The 17,246-nt window shown below is 51.4% G+C and overlaps 5 protein-coding genes across 5 annotated transcripts, besides 5 other annotated features; 1 reads left to right on the plus strand and 4 right to left on the minus strand.

Moving 5' to 3' along the window:
* Positions 1 to 1,894: 1,894 nt before the first annotated feature.
* On the minus strand, positions 1,895 to 2,648 carry EKO05_0010616 (uncharacterized protein; the record flags this gene model as incomplete). Its single annotated transcript, XM_059637808.1, has 3 exons — positions 1,895 to 1,913; positions 1,984 to 2,136; positions 2,311 to 2,648. 3 exons carry the CDS (start codon positions 2,646 to 2,648, stop codon positions 1,895 to 1,897), a joined length of 510 nt encoding a protein of 169 aa, XP_059493791.1.
* A 537-nt stretch (positions 2,649 to 3,185) lies between these two features.
* Positions 3,186 to 3,524, minus strand: EKO05_0010617 (uncharacterized protein; the record flags this gene model as incomplete). The annotated part of the gene is made up of 1 exon (XM_038943687.2): positions 3,186 to 3,524. One exon carries the CDS (start codon positions 3,522 to 3,524, stop codon positions 3,186 to 3,188), a length of 339 nt encoding a protein of 112 aa, XP_038793568.2.
* A 6,742-nt stretch (positions 3,525 to 10,266) lies between these two features.
* EKO05_0010618 (uncharacterized protein) lies at positions 10,267 to 12,037 on the minus strand (the record flags this gene model as incomplete). Its single annotated transcript, XM_038943537.1, has 3 exons — positions 10,267 to 11,403; positions 11,480 to 11,752; positions 11,828 to 12,037. The coding sequence occupies 3 exons, from the start codon at positions 12,035 to 12,037 to the stop codon at positions 10,267 to 10,269; spliced, it is 1,620 nt and encodes a 539-aa protein (XP_038793569.1).
* Positions 10,276 to 10,304: a tandem repeat.
* A 281-nt stretch (positions 12,038 to 12,318) lies between the features above and the next one.
* Positions 12,319 to 12,347: a tandem repeat.
* Positions 12,348 to 13,103: 756 nt separating this feature from the next.
* Positions 13,104 to 15,758, minus strand: EKO05_0010619 (uncharacterized protein; the record flags this gene model as incomplete). The annotated part of the gene is made up of 1 exon (XM_038947268.1): positions 13,104 to 15,758. The coding sequence occupies one exon, from the start codon at positions 15,756 to 15,758 to the stop codon at positions 13,104 to 13,106; it is 2,655 nt and encodes an 884-aa protein (XP_038793570.1).
* A 741-nt stretch (positions 15,759 to 16,499) lies between these two features.
* EKO05_0010620 (uncharacterized protein) lies at positions 16,500 to 16,898 on the plus strand (the record flags this gene model as incomplete). Its single annotated transcript, XM_059637809.1, has 1 exon — positions 16,500 to 16,898. One exon carries the CDS (start codon positions 16,500 to 16,502, stop codon positions 16,896 to 16,898), a length of 399 nt encoding a protein of 132 aa, XP_059493792.1.
* Positions 16,832 to 16,864: a tandem repeat.
* A 167-nt stretch (positions 16,899 to 17,065) lies between the features above and the next one.
* Positions 17,066 to 17,094: a tandem repeat.
* Positions 17,095 to 17,130: 36 nt separating this feature from the next.
* Positions 17,131 to 17,175: a tandem repeat.
* The last annotated feature ends 71 nt before the right edge of the window (positions 17,176 to 17,246 follow it).

Genomic DNA, 17,246 nt, shown 5'->3' on the forward strand with positions numbered 1-17,246 from the left:
TGGAGCATGTATTTCTATCAATGGAAACATTATTGTGCTGGTACCATGGTGGCCGTATAGATAGCAAGGACGAATTAGAACCGAATTATCGTGCATCATATACCAGCGAAAAGGTGTCTGTAGACCGGATGTGAGCATATAGCCAACCTCTGGATTTGGATATAACATTGATGGAACTGAAGTAGACCTCATCAAGTAGTACGATTAAAACATGCCACTAGCGATTGTGGAACCCTGTTTTAGCTGTTGTCTGGTTTTCTCGGCTCAAATGCTGGATCAGGTAACAGGAGACTCGACCCAACCGCAACTCAAGGACTTGTTTCTCGTTCAGATGGAACAGGACGTGCGCGCGTGATCAGATGCCTTAGACCTCCGCGAAGTTTTGTGGTCGTAGCTAGTAAGAACGGACCACTCTATGCCAACAAATGTCGAGAAAAGGTACCAGACTAACTCTTTGCAAAATCGTGCTGTTTGTTCTCTTGATACCAGTGCTTGCTAGCTGGGTACTGGCAACAAGCAACTGTGAACACGGTCCTTTTGAACGCGAGTACCACTAGCTCGAGCGGATCAATACCTTCAATCTTGCTGTATGTTAACGGAGATATCAGACTATGCAGTGATGAGCTTCCTGGTTCATTCAGGGAAGCTACGATGTCTCACAGTGCGATGCTCTCTAGGGCAGAAGCGAAACATGTCAATGCACACAAAACGGTGCTCAGGAGAAATCGACTCAAAAGCACAAATGGTTCGGGTGTGAATGAGACAACATATGAAAGAGCCAAATTTAAAAACATTGGCAGCTCAGTATAGAAATGAGAGTGATGATCTAGTTTGTATTGGGCATGTTGTTGACGTTCTAAAACCACGAATGTGCAGTCGGTCATCGCATGATGCACATGCGGTCCCGGTGTCTTTCAATCTCGGGTTGTGTCGATAATCGTAACTTTCTGTACTGGCGAAGACATCCCAGAGAAATTTAGCGCTTGAAGTATTGGTTGGCAGTCTGGACGTCTCGCGATGTTTCGTTGGGTGATGTGGGCGGCTTTACTAGCAAGTGGATTGTAGACTTCTGCACTCTCATTGGCCAAGCACCCTGTCAAGTCTGCACCACGATTGACGTCTCACAACATCAATCGTTATTTGGCAACAGTTAGACTGCGATACATACGCGGTTAAGCTGAGTCTTGAGCTTGAGGTATGATGGTTGACTGATGGTATTATCACGTCGTTAGAGCCATTGATCTCTTATTGCGTTTGACAAAACTTGAACAGCCATGAGCAGTAAAAGCCAAGTAATAGGGTCACTGCAAGATTCCATCTCTAGCCACCTCATTGGTAGGGCGGGGTAAGGCCCGATGAACGAACAAAATGCAGGAGCGCCATGGAAAGCATAACAATCCTAAATGGGTAAAGTTTGTTATGCGGAAGAAATTCGAACAACAACCACTAGCATGATTGGCAACGAAGCGTGGTATGTATCGCGTAGCCTGCGGTTGCCGAAACCACCACATTGCCGCAATCAATTTAACGTGTAACTGGGCGACTTCGAAAGATAAACCAAGCAATCTGAGACATGGAGTCTGCGGCGTTGATTGGTCTACGGCCTGCTTGAAGTGCGTACCAGATATGTACACAACTGCTAGCTGCAACCCAATGCATCCACTTGGGAGCATTACGAAGGATAAGTCGTGAACTGCTCTGCCAGAAGCCCTGTCATGCTGATGATGCGTACACGCCCTTCATTGGATCACGACCCCCAGCATCCTCGCGAGCCTCAGGAACGGATCGTTCGTTCTAGAAAGCGGTGGTACAAGTTCCAAGAAGCTGATGATGATAAGCGCCAGCTTAGTCGCCCGGAAACCGTTCTGAAAGCCTCAAGTTCTCAAGCTCGCCCTCATCCATGACTCCTATCTCTTGCAAGTATCAATATCCTTTCCATCATGGCAGCATCCTCTCAGGTGATACATGAAACTCACAACACACCTAGCATCCCTGAACAGCTCAACGTCCAAATGGTATGGTGTTGGAGTAGGGCGCAAGCAGAAAGCTTCATCGTGGGTGATCGGCCGCATTTCAGGCCACTCAGAGACCGCCACGTGGGGTAGTTGTTGTTCGATATTTGTGTTGGCCCAGAAAACTGACACGACTATTTACTCAGTACTAGAACAAGCTGCCAGGCCCACTCGCCTCTTTGTCGACCGAGAAAACGAAATTGCAGTTTCTACAGAACGCGGAGTGCGACAAAACGACATGAGGTTCTGCAATGAAAACGCGCGCTGCTATACTCGAAGAACAAGAATGGTACCCTACCTTGACATGGTCTTCTTGACAGGTGATACAGCTTCGTCTCCTGCGGATACCTTCCTTGGCTTTCTTTGCGCGAACGCAAACCTCCAAGAATAATTGCTGAAGACGCTTGCGTATATCCTCGGAGATTGCGCTAACAGACGAGCAACCACGATACATATCAAAAGAGCATGAGAGATTGGGTCTCGAGCAAACGAGTGGAGCCCATAAGAAAACGCAGATGGAGGAGTATACGTGGTGTCGGGAGGGGTGCCGTCTACTATGTTCAGCAATCGAGAAGGCTGATACCTCAGCACGGGCCTTGATGTTTGCAAGGGTTGCTGAAACAGGACTAGTGTCATTACGTGCAGCTGCGAGCCCAAAAAATTACCCCTCGCGTGTCACGACAACACTTCATCGATCTTCCAAAGCCGCCAACACATTGCAGCCGTTGCTGCTCCGGATGTTTGCAGGAGCACTCTCACGTACGGTCGGCAACTGAGCCTTCGAGCTTGAAAGCGGGACGCCGTGCCTTACCCGCTGGGCCGTGCACGACCACTCTTTACCTCTATTTGCGGCTACGCGACGTTCACGGATTGGACAGCTTCAGCGCCCATCAATGGCACAGCGGCTATCATCGCCAACTGCAAGGATGCAGCCTATCATGCAGTTTCGAAACAATATGTCCATTGTCGAAATTATAAAGTGGAGATATTGAAAGAAGCGATTGTAAGAGGTACCGCCCGGCAAGCTCCTTCTCACTATCGACCAGCCAGTGTCAATGTTCACTGTGTCATACCAAACCCAGACGCCGAAAATGAATGGACTCGATCCGAAAAAGAAACAACTCCAGTTGCACATGAAACGCTCTTAGACGCCTCGTCGCGATCGTCACCAGCTCAGTGTCCAACTTGCTGCAACCTCCGACTGCGCTCACAGCCGAGCTCGTAGATCTCGTAGTCTAGTCCCCGAATTATCTCCATGGATTTGTCGATTGAAGCCCGGAACTTGCTGCCATCGCGCTGCCAGCGACTGATGCGTTCGACCTCGGCGGCCCGGCGGCGCATCTTGGTGTCGATCTTCTCACAGAGCTTGCACTTGGTGCCCGTGGGAATCGTCTGCATGATGAGTTTCATGCCACAAGTTTCACCGATGCGGTACTCCTTGGCACAGTGCTGGCGAAAGTGACCCCATTTCCAGTCACCGCATCCGAATCGATGTTGGTCGTAGAAGCACATGTTTCAAGTCTCAAGAGCTGGTCTGTTTGGGGCTTGACCGTTGTTAGCCTTGTCCTACGATTGTTTGGCTGATAAGGTCCGCTGGGTTACCTAGTGCCTCGTCGTTCAAACTGCTGGTCGGATTGTGGTAGGGACTCTGAATGTGGTCAGTTCAGGGGTCATAGTAGACTCGACTATCGACAACACATACAATATGGTTGGATGAGAGACGGCCTGTTATGGAAGCCCAGGTCTTGGGGTAGAGAAAAGAGTAGGCACAAAGGAGTTTGGTGTATCAAGAGATGGAAGCTGCTCAGAGATGTTGGTCTTTGACTGGAAGACTGGTCGACTATGAGCTTGGTGTCTCCATTCCCAGGGAGATGTTGTCGCTATTTATGCTCTCAGACAGAGAGTTCTCGCCCACTCGTCGACCGCACTTCGTTACGGCCCTTTGCCGCTGTCGAACCAGAGAATGACACCATGGCCTATCCTTCCGTCGAACATGGTGGCACCCCACCTGGCCGCGTCCAACGATATCGCCACGATCAACGGATACCGCTCATTCTGCCGCTAGAGCACTGCGGAGACGGGCTGCAATGATACCCTAGACCGTGCTGGCGTTTCCAGCTGCAGAAAGATATCACATTTGCTAAAGGATCACCGCATTGTGGCTCCAGGAATCGCGCGATCTCGTCCAGTGAATGCAAAAATCCCTCAACTTCCCTGTCTTTGTGTACCAGACGGCGTCCTTATTGAAATTGCAACGGTCCCTAGACGTACGGTTCGAACCATCGAATGTGTAATAAGGCGGGTTTGCGTGAAGCGAGAAACGGTCACGTGCTGCGAAAACCATGCCGAGCGATGGACCGGTCCAAGGGCTCTAACAAACGAACGATTCGTTGGTCAATGGCAATTCTTCTGCTGGCAAAATCAACGTCCAGGAAGCGAACGGGGTCCACGGGCCAAGCTCAAGCTATGGTCTTACCCACGCCCTCCAGGTCTGAATTTTAAGCAGGCATGTCCTTAGACCATTGGTCGAAATCTTTACGCACACTGCTTTCAGCCTTTTTGCTGACATTCTTCCCCTCACTCACTTCCCAGACTTCCCATTGCATTCCATGTTTCGGCACTTCCCAATTTGTGGCCTCTTTAGGTCGACCCTAGTCTCTCACACCAAGTCCCGCTAATCGTCATGTGTAGTACCATATCCATCACCGATGGGTTCTCGATGGACCCTGACCTCCACTGAACAGTCAAGCCGTTCTTCTTGGCTGTCCCAAATTTGCCAACCCTTCTAGCACGAGCTTAAGGCATTGTCGGCCAGTCACCTTATCTATCCATGCTGCAACGGCCAGTCCTGGGTATCACATCCGGTCATTTCATACCTCCACATGCATGGCACGCTAGCAAAGGCCGCATGCATGTTGCATTACACCGTCAGCACCCTCTCGTTCAGCTGATCAGTCTCTCCACTCAACAGCTCGGTCTTCCCACGCCCGGCCTATTGTTGACTTGCTAGGCCATGCACGCTGACAGGCATGTCTCTCCTAGATAACGGGATGGCGTGAAGTTTATGCGGAACCTAGCCCGTCATTGCATGTCGACTCAATCATCTGGACCCCGGACAGACACTAGAACCGGCCAAATCATGCCCCATCGGAGATCCTCTGACGTGGCGAGCACGGTTTGGTTGATTGATGAGGGGAGCATATCCCGAAACTTCATCTTGCCATCGGTCATGGGTGTTATGAATCGAACGGCATTGGCTCCTGCACTTGGTACTCTAGCTTTTGCAAAGCACGCATATCCACAGCCCGCAGGAAACGCGTCACACTTAGGCAAGAATCGTCTACTGTTGGGCCACTTCCACCGGTAATCATGTCAGGACTCGAATCTGGGTGGAAGGTGTGCCAATAGCTCCCAAAGTTGTCAATATGGTGGCAATGTGGTGCAGCATCTCCCTGTTATAAAGACCGCCACAATCACCGAACGAGATATATCTCCATACTACCGGGCCAATGAATCTCCTCGCAAGGACATTGAGGTACAGCTTTGCTCGTCTGTCTGACACAGTGCATGATAAGCAGTGTAGTTGTTGGCTCGAAAATCTGCAGCATAACGTGCTGGAATTGAGGTGTTGTTGCTTCGTCTGAAAGCGGTCTCGCGTCGTGCACAGAGCCACACCAGCCATCATAACAAACACCAGAACTGCGGCCTCGCTGCGGCCGTCACCAACCTTGCGAGTAGCACATCAACCAATCGATTTGACGCTGATTTTGCCTTATTGCATCTTGATGACCTTTTGGCGCTCTCTGTCGTCATGTTAACCACGAAGTTGGTCCCTAAAATGGCCTCGAAGCTGTTTTTGTGACACCAGCTACGATTCACCCTACGACTTGACGTTGGAATTTGCTACAAGGCAGTCCGCATCGCTATCGACTCACATGACGAGAAGTTTGCGCTGGGTGCGGTGCTCGCGCATAGATTGTGGAGGGGAAAGGAACATGGTCGCACGCAATTTTGATCAGTGGACGAGCACAAGCTGTGCGTGTGTGGGTCGGAAACGCGGTCGCCGGACCTAGCACTGTGAGTGGTGGGTTTGGAGGAGCTGCTGGATTGGTGGGCTACGGCTTGTGAGGTGGGTCGATGTCGGCCTGGCCTGGCTGTGTGCATGTCCCCGCGGTGAGAGCCGAGTTGGTTGGCTAGAGAGGTTGACGTATATGCCATGTATGCCGAAACCTGAGGTTCAGGGAAGAACGCAGGCAATAGATCGAGGAATACAGGTGTCCATAAGCGAATGCAAGAACCTGTCAACAGTAACACTCAGATGCTCCTCATTGTGGTCTCGTGGAGCAGTATTGGGTACTGACTATCCTACTCATCGCTTCAACTATAAGGACGAGGCGGGTAAGGAGGCGGGGTCTCAGGCTGAAGTTTCTGCCTGGCTATGCTCTTTTTCAGCATGTGCAAGGAAGTGAGGACTTAGGCTCGAAGTTGGAAGGCTGCGAGTATGCACCTATCATCTAGCTGCATATGCAAGGCATTAGTCGAGTGAACCAACTCAAATTTGTTGTCACTACGATTAATGTCGGGCTGACATACGGACCAAGGAACTTGCCTAGTTGTGGATAGTGGGGCTAATCATAAAAGAGATGCTCTGCTCTACCTGTAAGGAAGCATCTGATTTATTTTGAAAACGATGTGTTGACTCTTTGCACCTATACAGCAGCATGGCTGACATTGTTAATCGTGCTTAACATGTAGGAGGCCGGATCTGCACGTGACAACTCCGTATGGAGAAAAGCAACAGCAAGAACACATCCAGTCCGCTGTTCCGCCCTATGACGCAAACTGAGGGGCAAAGATGCGAAATGTCGATACGGAGGTAGAAAACTCATCGAGGCGCCGAGAGGAACTCATACTGGAAATAACCGGTCTTCCATGGGCTTGCTACGCTATCCCTATGACGAAACCAGCGACTGCGTCAGCTGTTTTTGATTCAGGAGTTTAGAACCGAGCAAATGCCATAGAACAAGCTGTTTTCGAAGGAAACATGTGTGCGGCGAGATGATGAGTGGGATGCCGAGCTTGCTTGCAGCGTCTCGGAAGGGCGCGCCACAAAGTACTGTGTATCAATGAGCGGTGTCAATCGGCTCAGTTACAATAGGACCGACACGCAATACTAGATCAATTTCCGATCTTAGGGCCAATTGTGGGGTAGGCGTTCGACGGAAAACTATAGGAAATGACGTTGTGTAGACGCTCGTGCCATACGAAACGTCCGCAAAGTTGGTCGGCGCGAAAGTGAGCGCTTAACATGTCGCTTGCACAGACCATCACCTGTCCCAGTCGGTTACACTTTGCGCTGTGCATCTGCGACGTTTTTCCCGAAGCCGTTGGGCATTTAGGTCCGAAGCGAGCCCGCCTTAGGTTGTCTAGACGTGCAGCAGCATGCGTACTTAGTGTCTTCCCTTTTAAGAGAGGATGGCAATTATTCCTGGGCCCTTGGAGATCGATGCATGCCGAAAGCGTTGATTCAGGCGTATCTTTATTCCGAAAAACCTTCCTGCGAGCAGTAAGCAGTGAGCAGTGAGCGACGACTCAGAAATACCCTTAGAAGCAATGCTTTGCTGCTGGAGCTACAAGGTCCGTGTGATTGTGTAGCGTGCAGCTGTGCGGATTCCGCGGCATATCCGCGATGCACAAAGCCAGAAGAAACAATCAGAGCTCCGTCTTCATACCGAAATAAATCGGTTTGTTCGAACCGCTTAGGAGAGACTCGGCGTAACCGGCGTGTGATTTCAACAGGATACTGGGAGTCAGCGGGACATTGTATAGCTGCATAAGCCCGTGATGCAAGATTGTGGGTAGCTTGGTTCTGTCAGCTCTAAAAAGCGCCCCTCGGCTCGTCTCGACATATTCGGTACAAGTGATGTTGCCTTGGGCACTGGGGATGAGTTGGGGACTTGGGACTGCTCGTGATTTAGACGCACCAAGGACCGTGGCAGATGAAGAGCATCCACACCTCTGCTTCGATGCAAGCTGAACGATATAGCATCTTTTGACAGATCGTATTTCAGTCAGATTCAAATTGACGCGTCACAATGGAACGTTACGCAAGCGTCCAACACAGCAACGTGTAGTTCACGTCCAAGCTCCGATGACTAATCTTTTTTCGTGAGTATGCTTTGAGCTGCGTTCAACCCTTCCTTCAGGCAACTTCTTTAAGCAGTCGCTTTAAGCCTTTGGACAAAAAGCTTACGAAACAGGAACGCTTGAAGAAGATGAACAAGCAGTTTTTATGATTCACAGCTTTTGTCACGGCTCGTTGTCCAACAACTACTCACACCACATACACGTGCATTGACTGTCTGTCGAAGCTCTAACCGACTGATCATTATCATATCAGAAGATTCTCTATCCCAAACCCAACTCTGGTTGGAACCGATTTGGGGATTATTTCTCGCGAGAAGATCACGTGAGAAGCTCTGTCGCGACGTGTCCGAGCTCTAGTATCTAGGACCTTAATTATCGCCGTGCGGCCCAAAACAGAGCTGCCAGTACATTTGGAGCCTGACAACCAGCGCAACTTTGATTTGGACGTGTTGTACCATATTTGTTGGTCAAGAGTAGACTCCCTACCACATCATGGCCAATACGATTTCAGAGATGGTCTTGTTCAAGATCGAAAGCCTACAGTCCATCAAGAAAAGACTGATGTCTGCTAGTGATGCTATGGCCGATTTGCAGCGTATATGCCATTCCGGGGATCAGATTCATTACGGAGATAAAGTCTTGCAGCTATCGTTCTCACCAATGCCACAAACTCAGCCTACTGGCAACTGAGTGATCATCCGAGCTCACGGCCTGGTCTGGTCTGATTGGAAGCCCGGTGCAGCAGACAACAAAAAGCTGACATACTGGAATTTATACAGGTCAAAAAGTGCAGGCCGGCAAAAACAACTCTATAGCTGTCCTATATCAGCCAGTCTCTAAGCTACAGATCCAGAAAATCTGCAGGTACCTCGCTGAATTACGTTGTTAACCAACTCAAGGCCGGGATTTATTTATCTTCCATTCAATCACAGTCGTAGCCTGGAGAAATTGATTGCTGTGAGTTTTGAGACGACCACTCATGTGGTGCGGAACGAGACGGCGGAGTTTCACCCCCGATGCTCCTTCTTTACAAATGTCATTGAGAAGGAATCGATCTTCCCACTGGACTGCTACAATGATGTCAAAAAGGTACTTCAGAGTTGCTGGACTACTGTACAGTGGGAAAGAGCAAAACAGTCTCCGCTTTCAGTTGTCGACTAGCTGCGTTCTCATCGCACTATATCTGCACATGATGCTCAATTACTTCTGTTCTTAATACACTTTACTCCAGCATCTTCACAAGACATTCAACACAATTTTGACCGTGACATGCAGTATCAGTTTCTAACTCCGCCCATTTGCTCAGCCTCCCCCAAATTATCTCTACTACGTTTTTCGACGATGTTTCCCATCGCGGTGCTCATCTGCTCTGCCATCCTGTAGCCATGTTTCCTATCGCGTGACACGGAATCGAGGAACAAGAAGGTACAATGCATATATTTCAATGCCTGCTCTTTGAAACCCGTAAGTGTCCACCGTGCTTCTTACTGACAGGTCCAGGCCCTAGCCGCTAACGTCGTCAATCGCAAACGGTAAATGTGGATCACGGTTATCGGTATCGCGTAGAATACAGGAGCACGCCCGAATAGCGATATGCACACGTTCAACGGCGGGCGCCCTGCTTTCAATCGGCGGAAATGCAGATACGCTGTAGTCGTGTAGTGCCTACGTCAGAAAAAAGGGAGAACGACAGGGAGATGTTGTTCGAGCCAGAAATGCAAGAGTGCAATGCTTTGGTGACGCACGAACATGAGGAAAGTGATTCTGGTGAAATGTCATAAAATAAACATGCGAGTGGCTTTGATGGGAAACTACAACACCGATTTAGAATTCTTGACAAGCTGACTCGGGGGGAAAGGAAATAAGAACGACCGAAGTTACGGAGAGCTTCACTTTCTTTGAGTCGATAGGCCACCTGGTTCTCCGGTCTCTGGCTCTGGGATACTGGTTTGATGAATCACGACAAAGTGCCAGCAGGCTATATGCGTGTCTCAGCAGACTGAACAATGTGGAAAGCCTTCTAAAATAAATCAGTCAATTGCTTATCGCACACACCGTAACGCTACACCTTCATGAAATATAACCAACACCACATCTGCGACACACATCACATCTTCTCCACCTCCCTCAACCTAACCCTCAACCCCCCCTTAGGCTTTGCGGTGATACCCCCCTGGATCTTCAATTCCCAATCGCCATCCTCAAATTCAATCTCAAACCTACCGACCAAACTGGCAACAAGACATGCAAACTCCGCCTTCGCGAAGTCTTTGCCGATGCAGCTGCGCGGGCCGTGCAAAAACGTGGTGATGGCGTAGTTGCTTTCCGCGCCCCCCGTGTTGGCGTGATTGCCGAGCCAGCGCTCAGGCTTGAACTCGCGCGCATCGGCGCCCCAGAGGTGCGTCGATGTGTTGACGGCCCAGGGGCAGATGACGACGGTGGTGCCGCGTGGGACGAAGGCGCCGCAGATAGTTGTGTCGAGCGCGGTTTCGCGCATCGTGAGGGGTACGGGGGGGAAGATGCGCATGGTTTCCTGCAGGACTGCGTTGAGGTACGGAAGCCGGTCGATGTCAGTGCTTGAGATGGAATCGTTTGGGTCTGACAGGACGGGGAGCTGGGAGCGGAGTTCCTCGCGCAGACGTTGCTGCGTTTCTGGGTGCTTGCATAGGCAGTAGATGGCCCAGCACATGGCTGAGGCGGTAGTTTCGTGCCCGGCTGCGAGGAAGGTCATTAGCTGATTCACGAGGTCCTCGTCGCTGAAGCCGCCTGATTCCATGGCCACAGACAAGATGTCGTGGGAAAGCTTCTCTCCTTTCTGGATCTCGGCGCGTTTTGCGGCGATGAGATCACGGGAAACCTTCTTGATGGTACCAATCGCGTTGCCGATCTCGTCATTGCGTTTCAATGGTAAGTTGACAGCCAGCCAGTGGGGTAGCATGCCCATGAGGACCTGAACGATCTGAGCGCCCCGATTGTTGGCAAAGATCTGCTGATAAGTCGTGAAAAGCTCATTCTCCGGGTCCCTCAACGAGTCAAAGTCCTTGCCCATTCCTGCGGAACCGATAATGTCGAGGGTTGCACGAGAAGCCCATTCTCGGATTTCGATAACGACTGAGCCATCGGTAGCTGCTTCAACAGTCCTGACAATGCGGTCCGTCATCTCTTGGCTCTTTCCCCAGAAAATCGGATAGAGGTCCTTGACATGCCTAAACGCAAAGGCCGGCATGAGTAGTTTTCTCTGGCGCTGTATCACGTCAGTGTCGATTTACATACAACTTTCTCAACGCCCCCTTTTAAACGTGATTGGCGGAGACACTTACCTTGTGCTCATCCCCCTCAGCCAACAAAATCCCCACCCCCAACAACCGTCCCAAACCCTTCCTTAGCCGCTCCGGCTTCACAAACTCATAGTTCCTCTGCACCAACACTTCGCCCAACGCCTTGGGATTCGTGACTAAAATACGCGAACTGTTGAACAAGTTGCGGTAATAGATCACGCCCTCATTCGGCACAGTATCGATCCACTCCCGGTGCGGCTCGCCCGTGGGGTCACGGAACATGCGCGGGAAGTGGCCAAAGATGACATGGCCGCCCTACAGCAACAGCCGTGTTAGCATCGTATAAACGCCGTGGGCTCAGTGTTCCTGGAGATGTGGGTTATTACATACACTCGGCTGCGGCAGATGGCGAAGCGGACTCAGGAAGAACGGATATATGAGCACATTGTAGAACGCCTGGGCAAAGTACTGCAGCGCGAACAGCGCCGATATACTCTTCACGTAGCTTCTGTTTCCCAGGAGTAACTCAGGCGCATATCGCGCGCTGAAGAAGGTGAGCGCGCATGCGGAGAGCGCGAGGAAGCGCTTTGGAATCGTCATCGTTTTTTCTGCGGTGACAAAACCGTGACGCGGGATTGGCTCGATGGCACACAAAGACGGGCAGAGCAAGGCTACAACACCGAACAACAGTGAACAGGCAGCTAAGCAAAAGGCATGTAGGATGTGTAGAGCTGTATGTGTGTGTGAGTAAGAGGAGAAGTGGGAAAAATTAAGCCTCAAGTACCAATCCCGCTCCAGCGCTTCCCAACACCAGACGCCTCTCGTTTCTGCCATGAGGCGACGTGCGTCCCGGGAGCAAGCCAGTCCGCGTAGTCCGTGCACGGACGGTCGGACGGTCGGACCGGTCGGTGGCATGGTTGCCCCGCTGCCTTCAACCTCATGACGGTCTTTCAGCGCACCTCCAAGGCCGCGGACGGAGTTGCTGTCTTGAGACGACACACGATGCGCGGGCGAGGTTTCGTGCGCGAAACGAAGATTTTTGCAGTATTGCATGTCGTCGAGCGTTTGATGGCAGCCTGACTAGCCACCACGTGGTCGAACGAAGAGGTGATGTGTTGCATCTAATTGCGTCGACGAATCGCCCTTTCAAGATCGGAGACTTGTGATAATCTACACCGGAGATACATGTAGCGAAGCATCAACGGTCGGCGTCTCCATTGCGTTGAACGCCTTGATAACATGGCGTCAGCCGAGCTTTGAACCGAGCGAGGATCTTGTGATGCCAGGTGTGGGCTGGCAATTGTGTGTGTTGACTGTATTGAAATGTGATAGATTAAGGTCTTGAAATGGCTGGCTGCCTTTCTTCCTTCAGGGCATCTGGGACTTCCCTGTGATCCAGTCACGTCTCCGAGTCTTGTTCCCAGAAGGAGACATAAATGCATGAGTGAATGCTCACACCAGAACTGATGTTGGATTCGAATATTTGAGCATCCTCAATTCGATACACGCGGAGCTGTGATACCTGCCGGGGCATATGGAAATCCAGCGCTGTCCAATCACGGTGACGGACATATACTCGCAGGATCGAACGATCGACAAAAGATAAAAAAAGATGATTGAGGTATCCACACACCATTCTGGAAATAGCTTTCTCTGCCATTACATCCTACTTCCGCCTTCCAACCGCTTCCCCATCCCCAGCCTCGCTCCGCCCCGTCGTAGTCGCCGTATCCTCTTCCGCGGGCGTGATATCAATCAACGACGCACCGGCATCCCCGCCCTCGTCGATCGAATTCGCCTTGGACGGAACCTTTGAATTCGCATTCGACATGTGTCCCGCAGTCTGCTTAGTCCAGAGCTCGTTATACTTCCCACCGACAATACCGACGAGCTCCTGATGGCTTCCGCGCTCGACAATCTCGCCCTTCTCGATGACGAGGATCTGGTCCGCGTCGACGATGGTGCTGAGACGGTGGGCGATGACGAAGGTGGTGCGGCCTTTGCTGAGCTTCCGGAAAGCTCTTTGGATGAGCGCTTCAATGCCGGAGTCGATTGCCGACGTTGCTTCGTCGAGAAGTACGATTTTGGGGTTCTTGAGCAGCACACGTGCGATGGCGATGCGTTGCAGTTGACCGCCTGAGAGGCGGACGCCGCGCTCGCCCACTTTGGAGTTGTAGCCGTCTGGGAAGCCAACGATGTCATCGTGAATGGCGGCAGCGCGGCATGCGTCTTCGATTTCGCCATCGGTGGCTTCGAGGCGCGCGTAGCGTACGTTCTGGCGAATAGTCTGGTTGAAGAGAACTGGATCTTGAGGAACAAGGCCAAGCGCATCTCTGAGACTGGACTGGGTGACAGAACGCAGATCCTGGCCATCAATCATGATAGACCCGCCGGTCACGTCGTAGAAGCGGAAGAGCAGCTTGAGCATAGTCGACTTGCCGCCACCCGTTTCGCCAACAAAAGCAATGGTCTGCCCGCCCTCAGCTCGCAGATCGACGCCTCTGATGATTGTTTTGCGCTCGTCATATGCGAACTCGACATCCGTGAACTCAACAACGCCTGCTTTGACAACCAAGTCCTTCGCGCCGTCCTGATCGGCAACAGAAGGTTTGGTCTTCAGCATCTGCAATAGCCGCTCAGCATCAATAAGAGAGCTTGAGATATGCCTGTAGCTGTACGACAAAACATACAGAGGACTGGTCATAGTGTGCCAGTACATGATCAGTGTAACGAGTGCTCCCACCTTCTTCTGCCCATTCACAATCTGCGACATACCGAAGACACAGCAGGCTGCAAAACCGAAAGTTGTGAGCATATCTTGCGCAGCATGGCCGCCCATGGAGCGGAAGTAATACGCATACTGAGCGTTAATAGTGTTCATGATGTTGGATGCGTAGCGCGAGTGCTCGTAGTCGAGACGATTGAAGTACGCGACTGTCTGCCAGTTGTGCACAGTCTCGTTGACCGTCGAGCTTTCGGTTCGTTGTTTCTCAACATAGTCTCTTCGCTTCGGTTGCGAGAGAGTCGTGAAGTACCATCCAATGCAGGTATAAGCAGCCCCCATAAACAAGATTATGAATGCCATGTAAGCATCGAACAAATGCGTGACGTAGTACATGGCGACGACGAGATCCAGGAGAATGGGCGAAATATCGAAGAGGACCATCTCCACCAGTGAGTTAAGCGATGATGCTTGCTCGACTGCCTTCAGAACCTCTCCCGAGTCCTTGGAAGTGTGGAAGTCCATGGAAAGGCCGAGTACATGCTCGTACGCCAGAAGAGTGATCCGTCGGTAAGCCGAATTCGATATGACCATGCTGGCGATGCCATCAATGAAGCCAAGACCAGCGTAGCTGCCTATCCACTGGAACAAAATCCACAAACCGATGTCTTTCCAGGGCATCACGCCCGTGTCTTGGGTTAGCTGGTCTGTGATGATACCAAGCTGGCGAGGCGTGAGTAAGTTGAGGGCGCGTTCTGCAAGCATGTGAACGAGACGAACGCCCAAAGCCCCCATGACCTTCCAGTCATTTTTGGGGAACAAGTACGGTAAGAATACAGCAAATGACTTGAGATAGCCAAACCAGCCACCCTCCTCCTCCAGACGCTTCGCCTGCTGCTCTTTGAGTTCCTTGTCCTTGTCTTTCGGTGTCTCCTCCTCATCATCCGACGGAATCTGCTCAACGGTACCATATCCCGCACTACCATTTTGGGCCGCGGCGCTATCAGCTGTTTCCGGTAGCAGTGGTTGGCTCTCCTCGTCGATGCTCTTGTCCGCGTGCCTTGTGAGCGTGATGACGAAGCTATCAAGCAAGAGGAACAGAGAAACAAGGCCCCTGATGCACCCGAGCACAAATGGTAAGTTACCTGATCTATCCTTCTCGGGTATGGAGGCCGCGCTCATGAGACAAGTCGTAGTTTCGAAGGCGAAATGCAGGACAAAGGCGCCGAAGTAGGGATGCCATCTGAGAGACTTGGACGTCCATATGAAATAGGATATAGGCCCCCATACTAGGATGGAACCTAGACAACAGATGGCCGCTGGCTCTGGAGGTGTGTATTGTGCGTCTGCAAGTGATCGGCTGAAGTAGTAGAGCACTTCCGTTATATACGAAACAAGTATGAGGAAAACGATGGCGAGCACGCCTCTTCTTCGCTTGTAAGACACTGCTATTGGCTTTTGCAGTATGCACAGGCTGAATGCCGTTGCGCCCAGAAAGAAAAACCCAACAAATGGAGCATGTACGTAGTCGAGAAGCGCCATAGCTGGATACAGGGATGCTGGCGGAGCATCCATCATGGCCATGTCCCTTGTCGTCATGTGGGTGGGGTGAAAGGAGATGTGTTGCTGGAGCTACTGCAGCGTGTAAGACAGACGTCAAGCCTACAGCCTAAGGCGTCGACTGCAGACCGGGGACAGGTCGATCTTTATAGTGGGACCAGGCTTGTGCAAAGCTTAGTCGATGATTTGTCGGGCTTTTCGCGAGGGTTGGTGCCTGGACTGTCAAATCGCGGTGAGGACGTCTATTCTGGGTTGATGTTCAGCACCGCCACAGCGTTTCGCGATGTCTGCAAGAAAAAACTCGGCAAATAGATCCGAATGCGACAGGGCGCGAAAGAGAAAGGCAGAGCGCGGCGTAATCACGGAGCTGGCGTCTGGGATCGATATTCCACCAAAGAGAGAAAATTGCCGACTACGTATGTTGTTGCTTGGGCGTGGCGTTTGCCAGCTGAAGGATCTGGTTGCGGAAACAGGGTCGCAAGCGAACGCGCCTGTTGCAATCGATGAAACGCAACGCCTGCAGTGGTCGGGGATAGCGAGCACCTCGATGAGACGGCGCTACGGGCGCGCTTCTCCGCTGAAGAATCTGCAAAGCATCACTAGCTGAAGGATGCTGCGCTGCATACCCGCGTGCTAGTGCTGCAGCCTTGCGGAGACTACACCGCTTTTCAGCCCTCTTCATCCATGATAGACTGCCCGCTGCGCACCACCGCTCACCTCCAGCCTTGAGTGCTGCGATACGTTGAAGTCACTTACAGAAGCAAGCACAGCGACGACGTCATGACTCCCCTCGTGCCAGGCAACCACAGGAGGAGTTCAAACGCGCGAACCAGGTTTTCGAAAGCACCGGTGAAGACAAGGTATAGCGTGAGCAACAGCGCTTACGAGATCCAAAGGTTATCGATTGTCAGCGCCTCGGCGGTACCTGGGTCCAGCTGCATCGTCACGTGCCACCCAAGTACGACGATCACACAGCGCAGTAGCAGGTCTAAATATTGTGAGTCGAGAGATTTGACCAGAACCACATGGCATCTGACGGGATATCGACACCGACATTATCTACGAAGAACTCTTGGTATCTCCATACACATTCTTCCAAAAATAGAACGCGAAAGCAAGAAGAAGAAGAAGAGCAAGAAGAAGAAAGATCAACCTACGTCCCCATCCCACCAGCAGTAGAGAACCTTCCACCACACCAGAATCCACACCAGAATCCACGGCAAGACCTCCACCACGTCGACCAAGTGAGCAAACAAGGGTAGGGAGATGGAGAGGGAGAGGGAGGTGTGCATAAAGCGTGACGAGAATCCCCTTAATCAGACTCGACTAGATTGTTTTAGACGTTGCATTCACATTCACATTCACATTCACATTCGCATACAAATTCGCGACGCGACTATTTCGGGGCCCGGCTGTTTGTTGTTTGCTGTTTGCTGCTGCTGTTGCTGTTGCTGTTGATTCGTTTACGTTTGAATAGCGTGGAGGAGCCCTGCCTTCATTCACTTCACTCGTGGCTTGGCGATTGGG

The sequence above is a fragment of the Ascochyta rabiei genome, chromosome 20 (assembly GCF_004011695.2).
Source record: "Ascochyta rabiei chromosome 20, complete sequence".
Lineage (NCBI taxonomy): Eukaryota > Fungi > Ascomycota > Dothideomycetes > Pleosporales > Didymellaceae > Ascochyta > Ascochyta rabiei.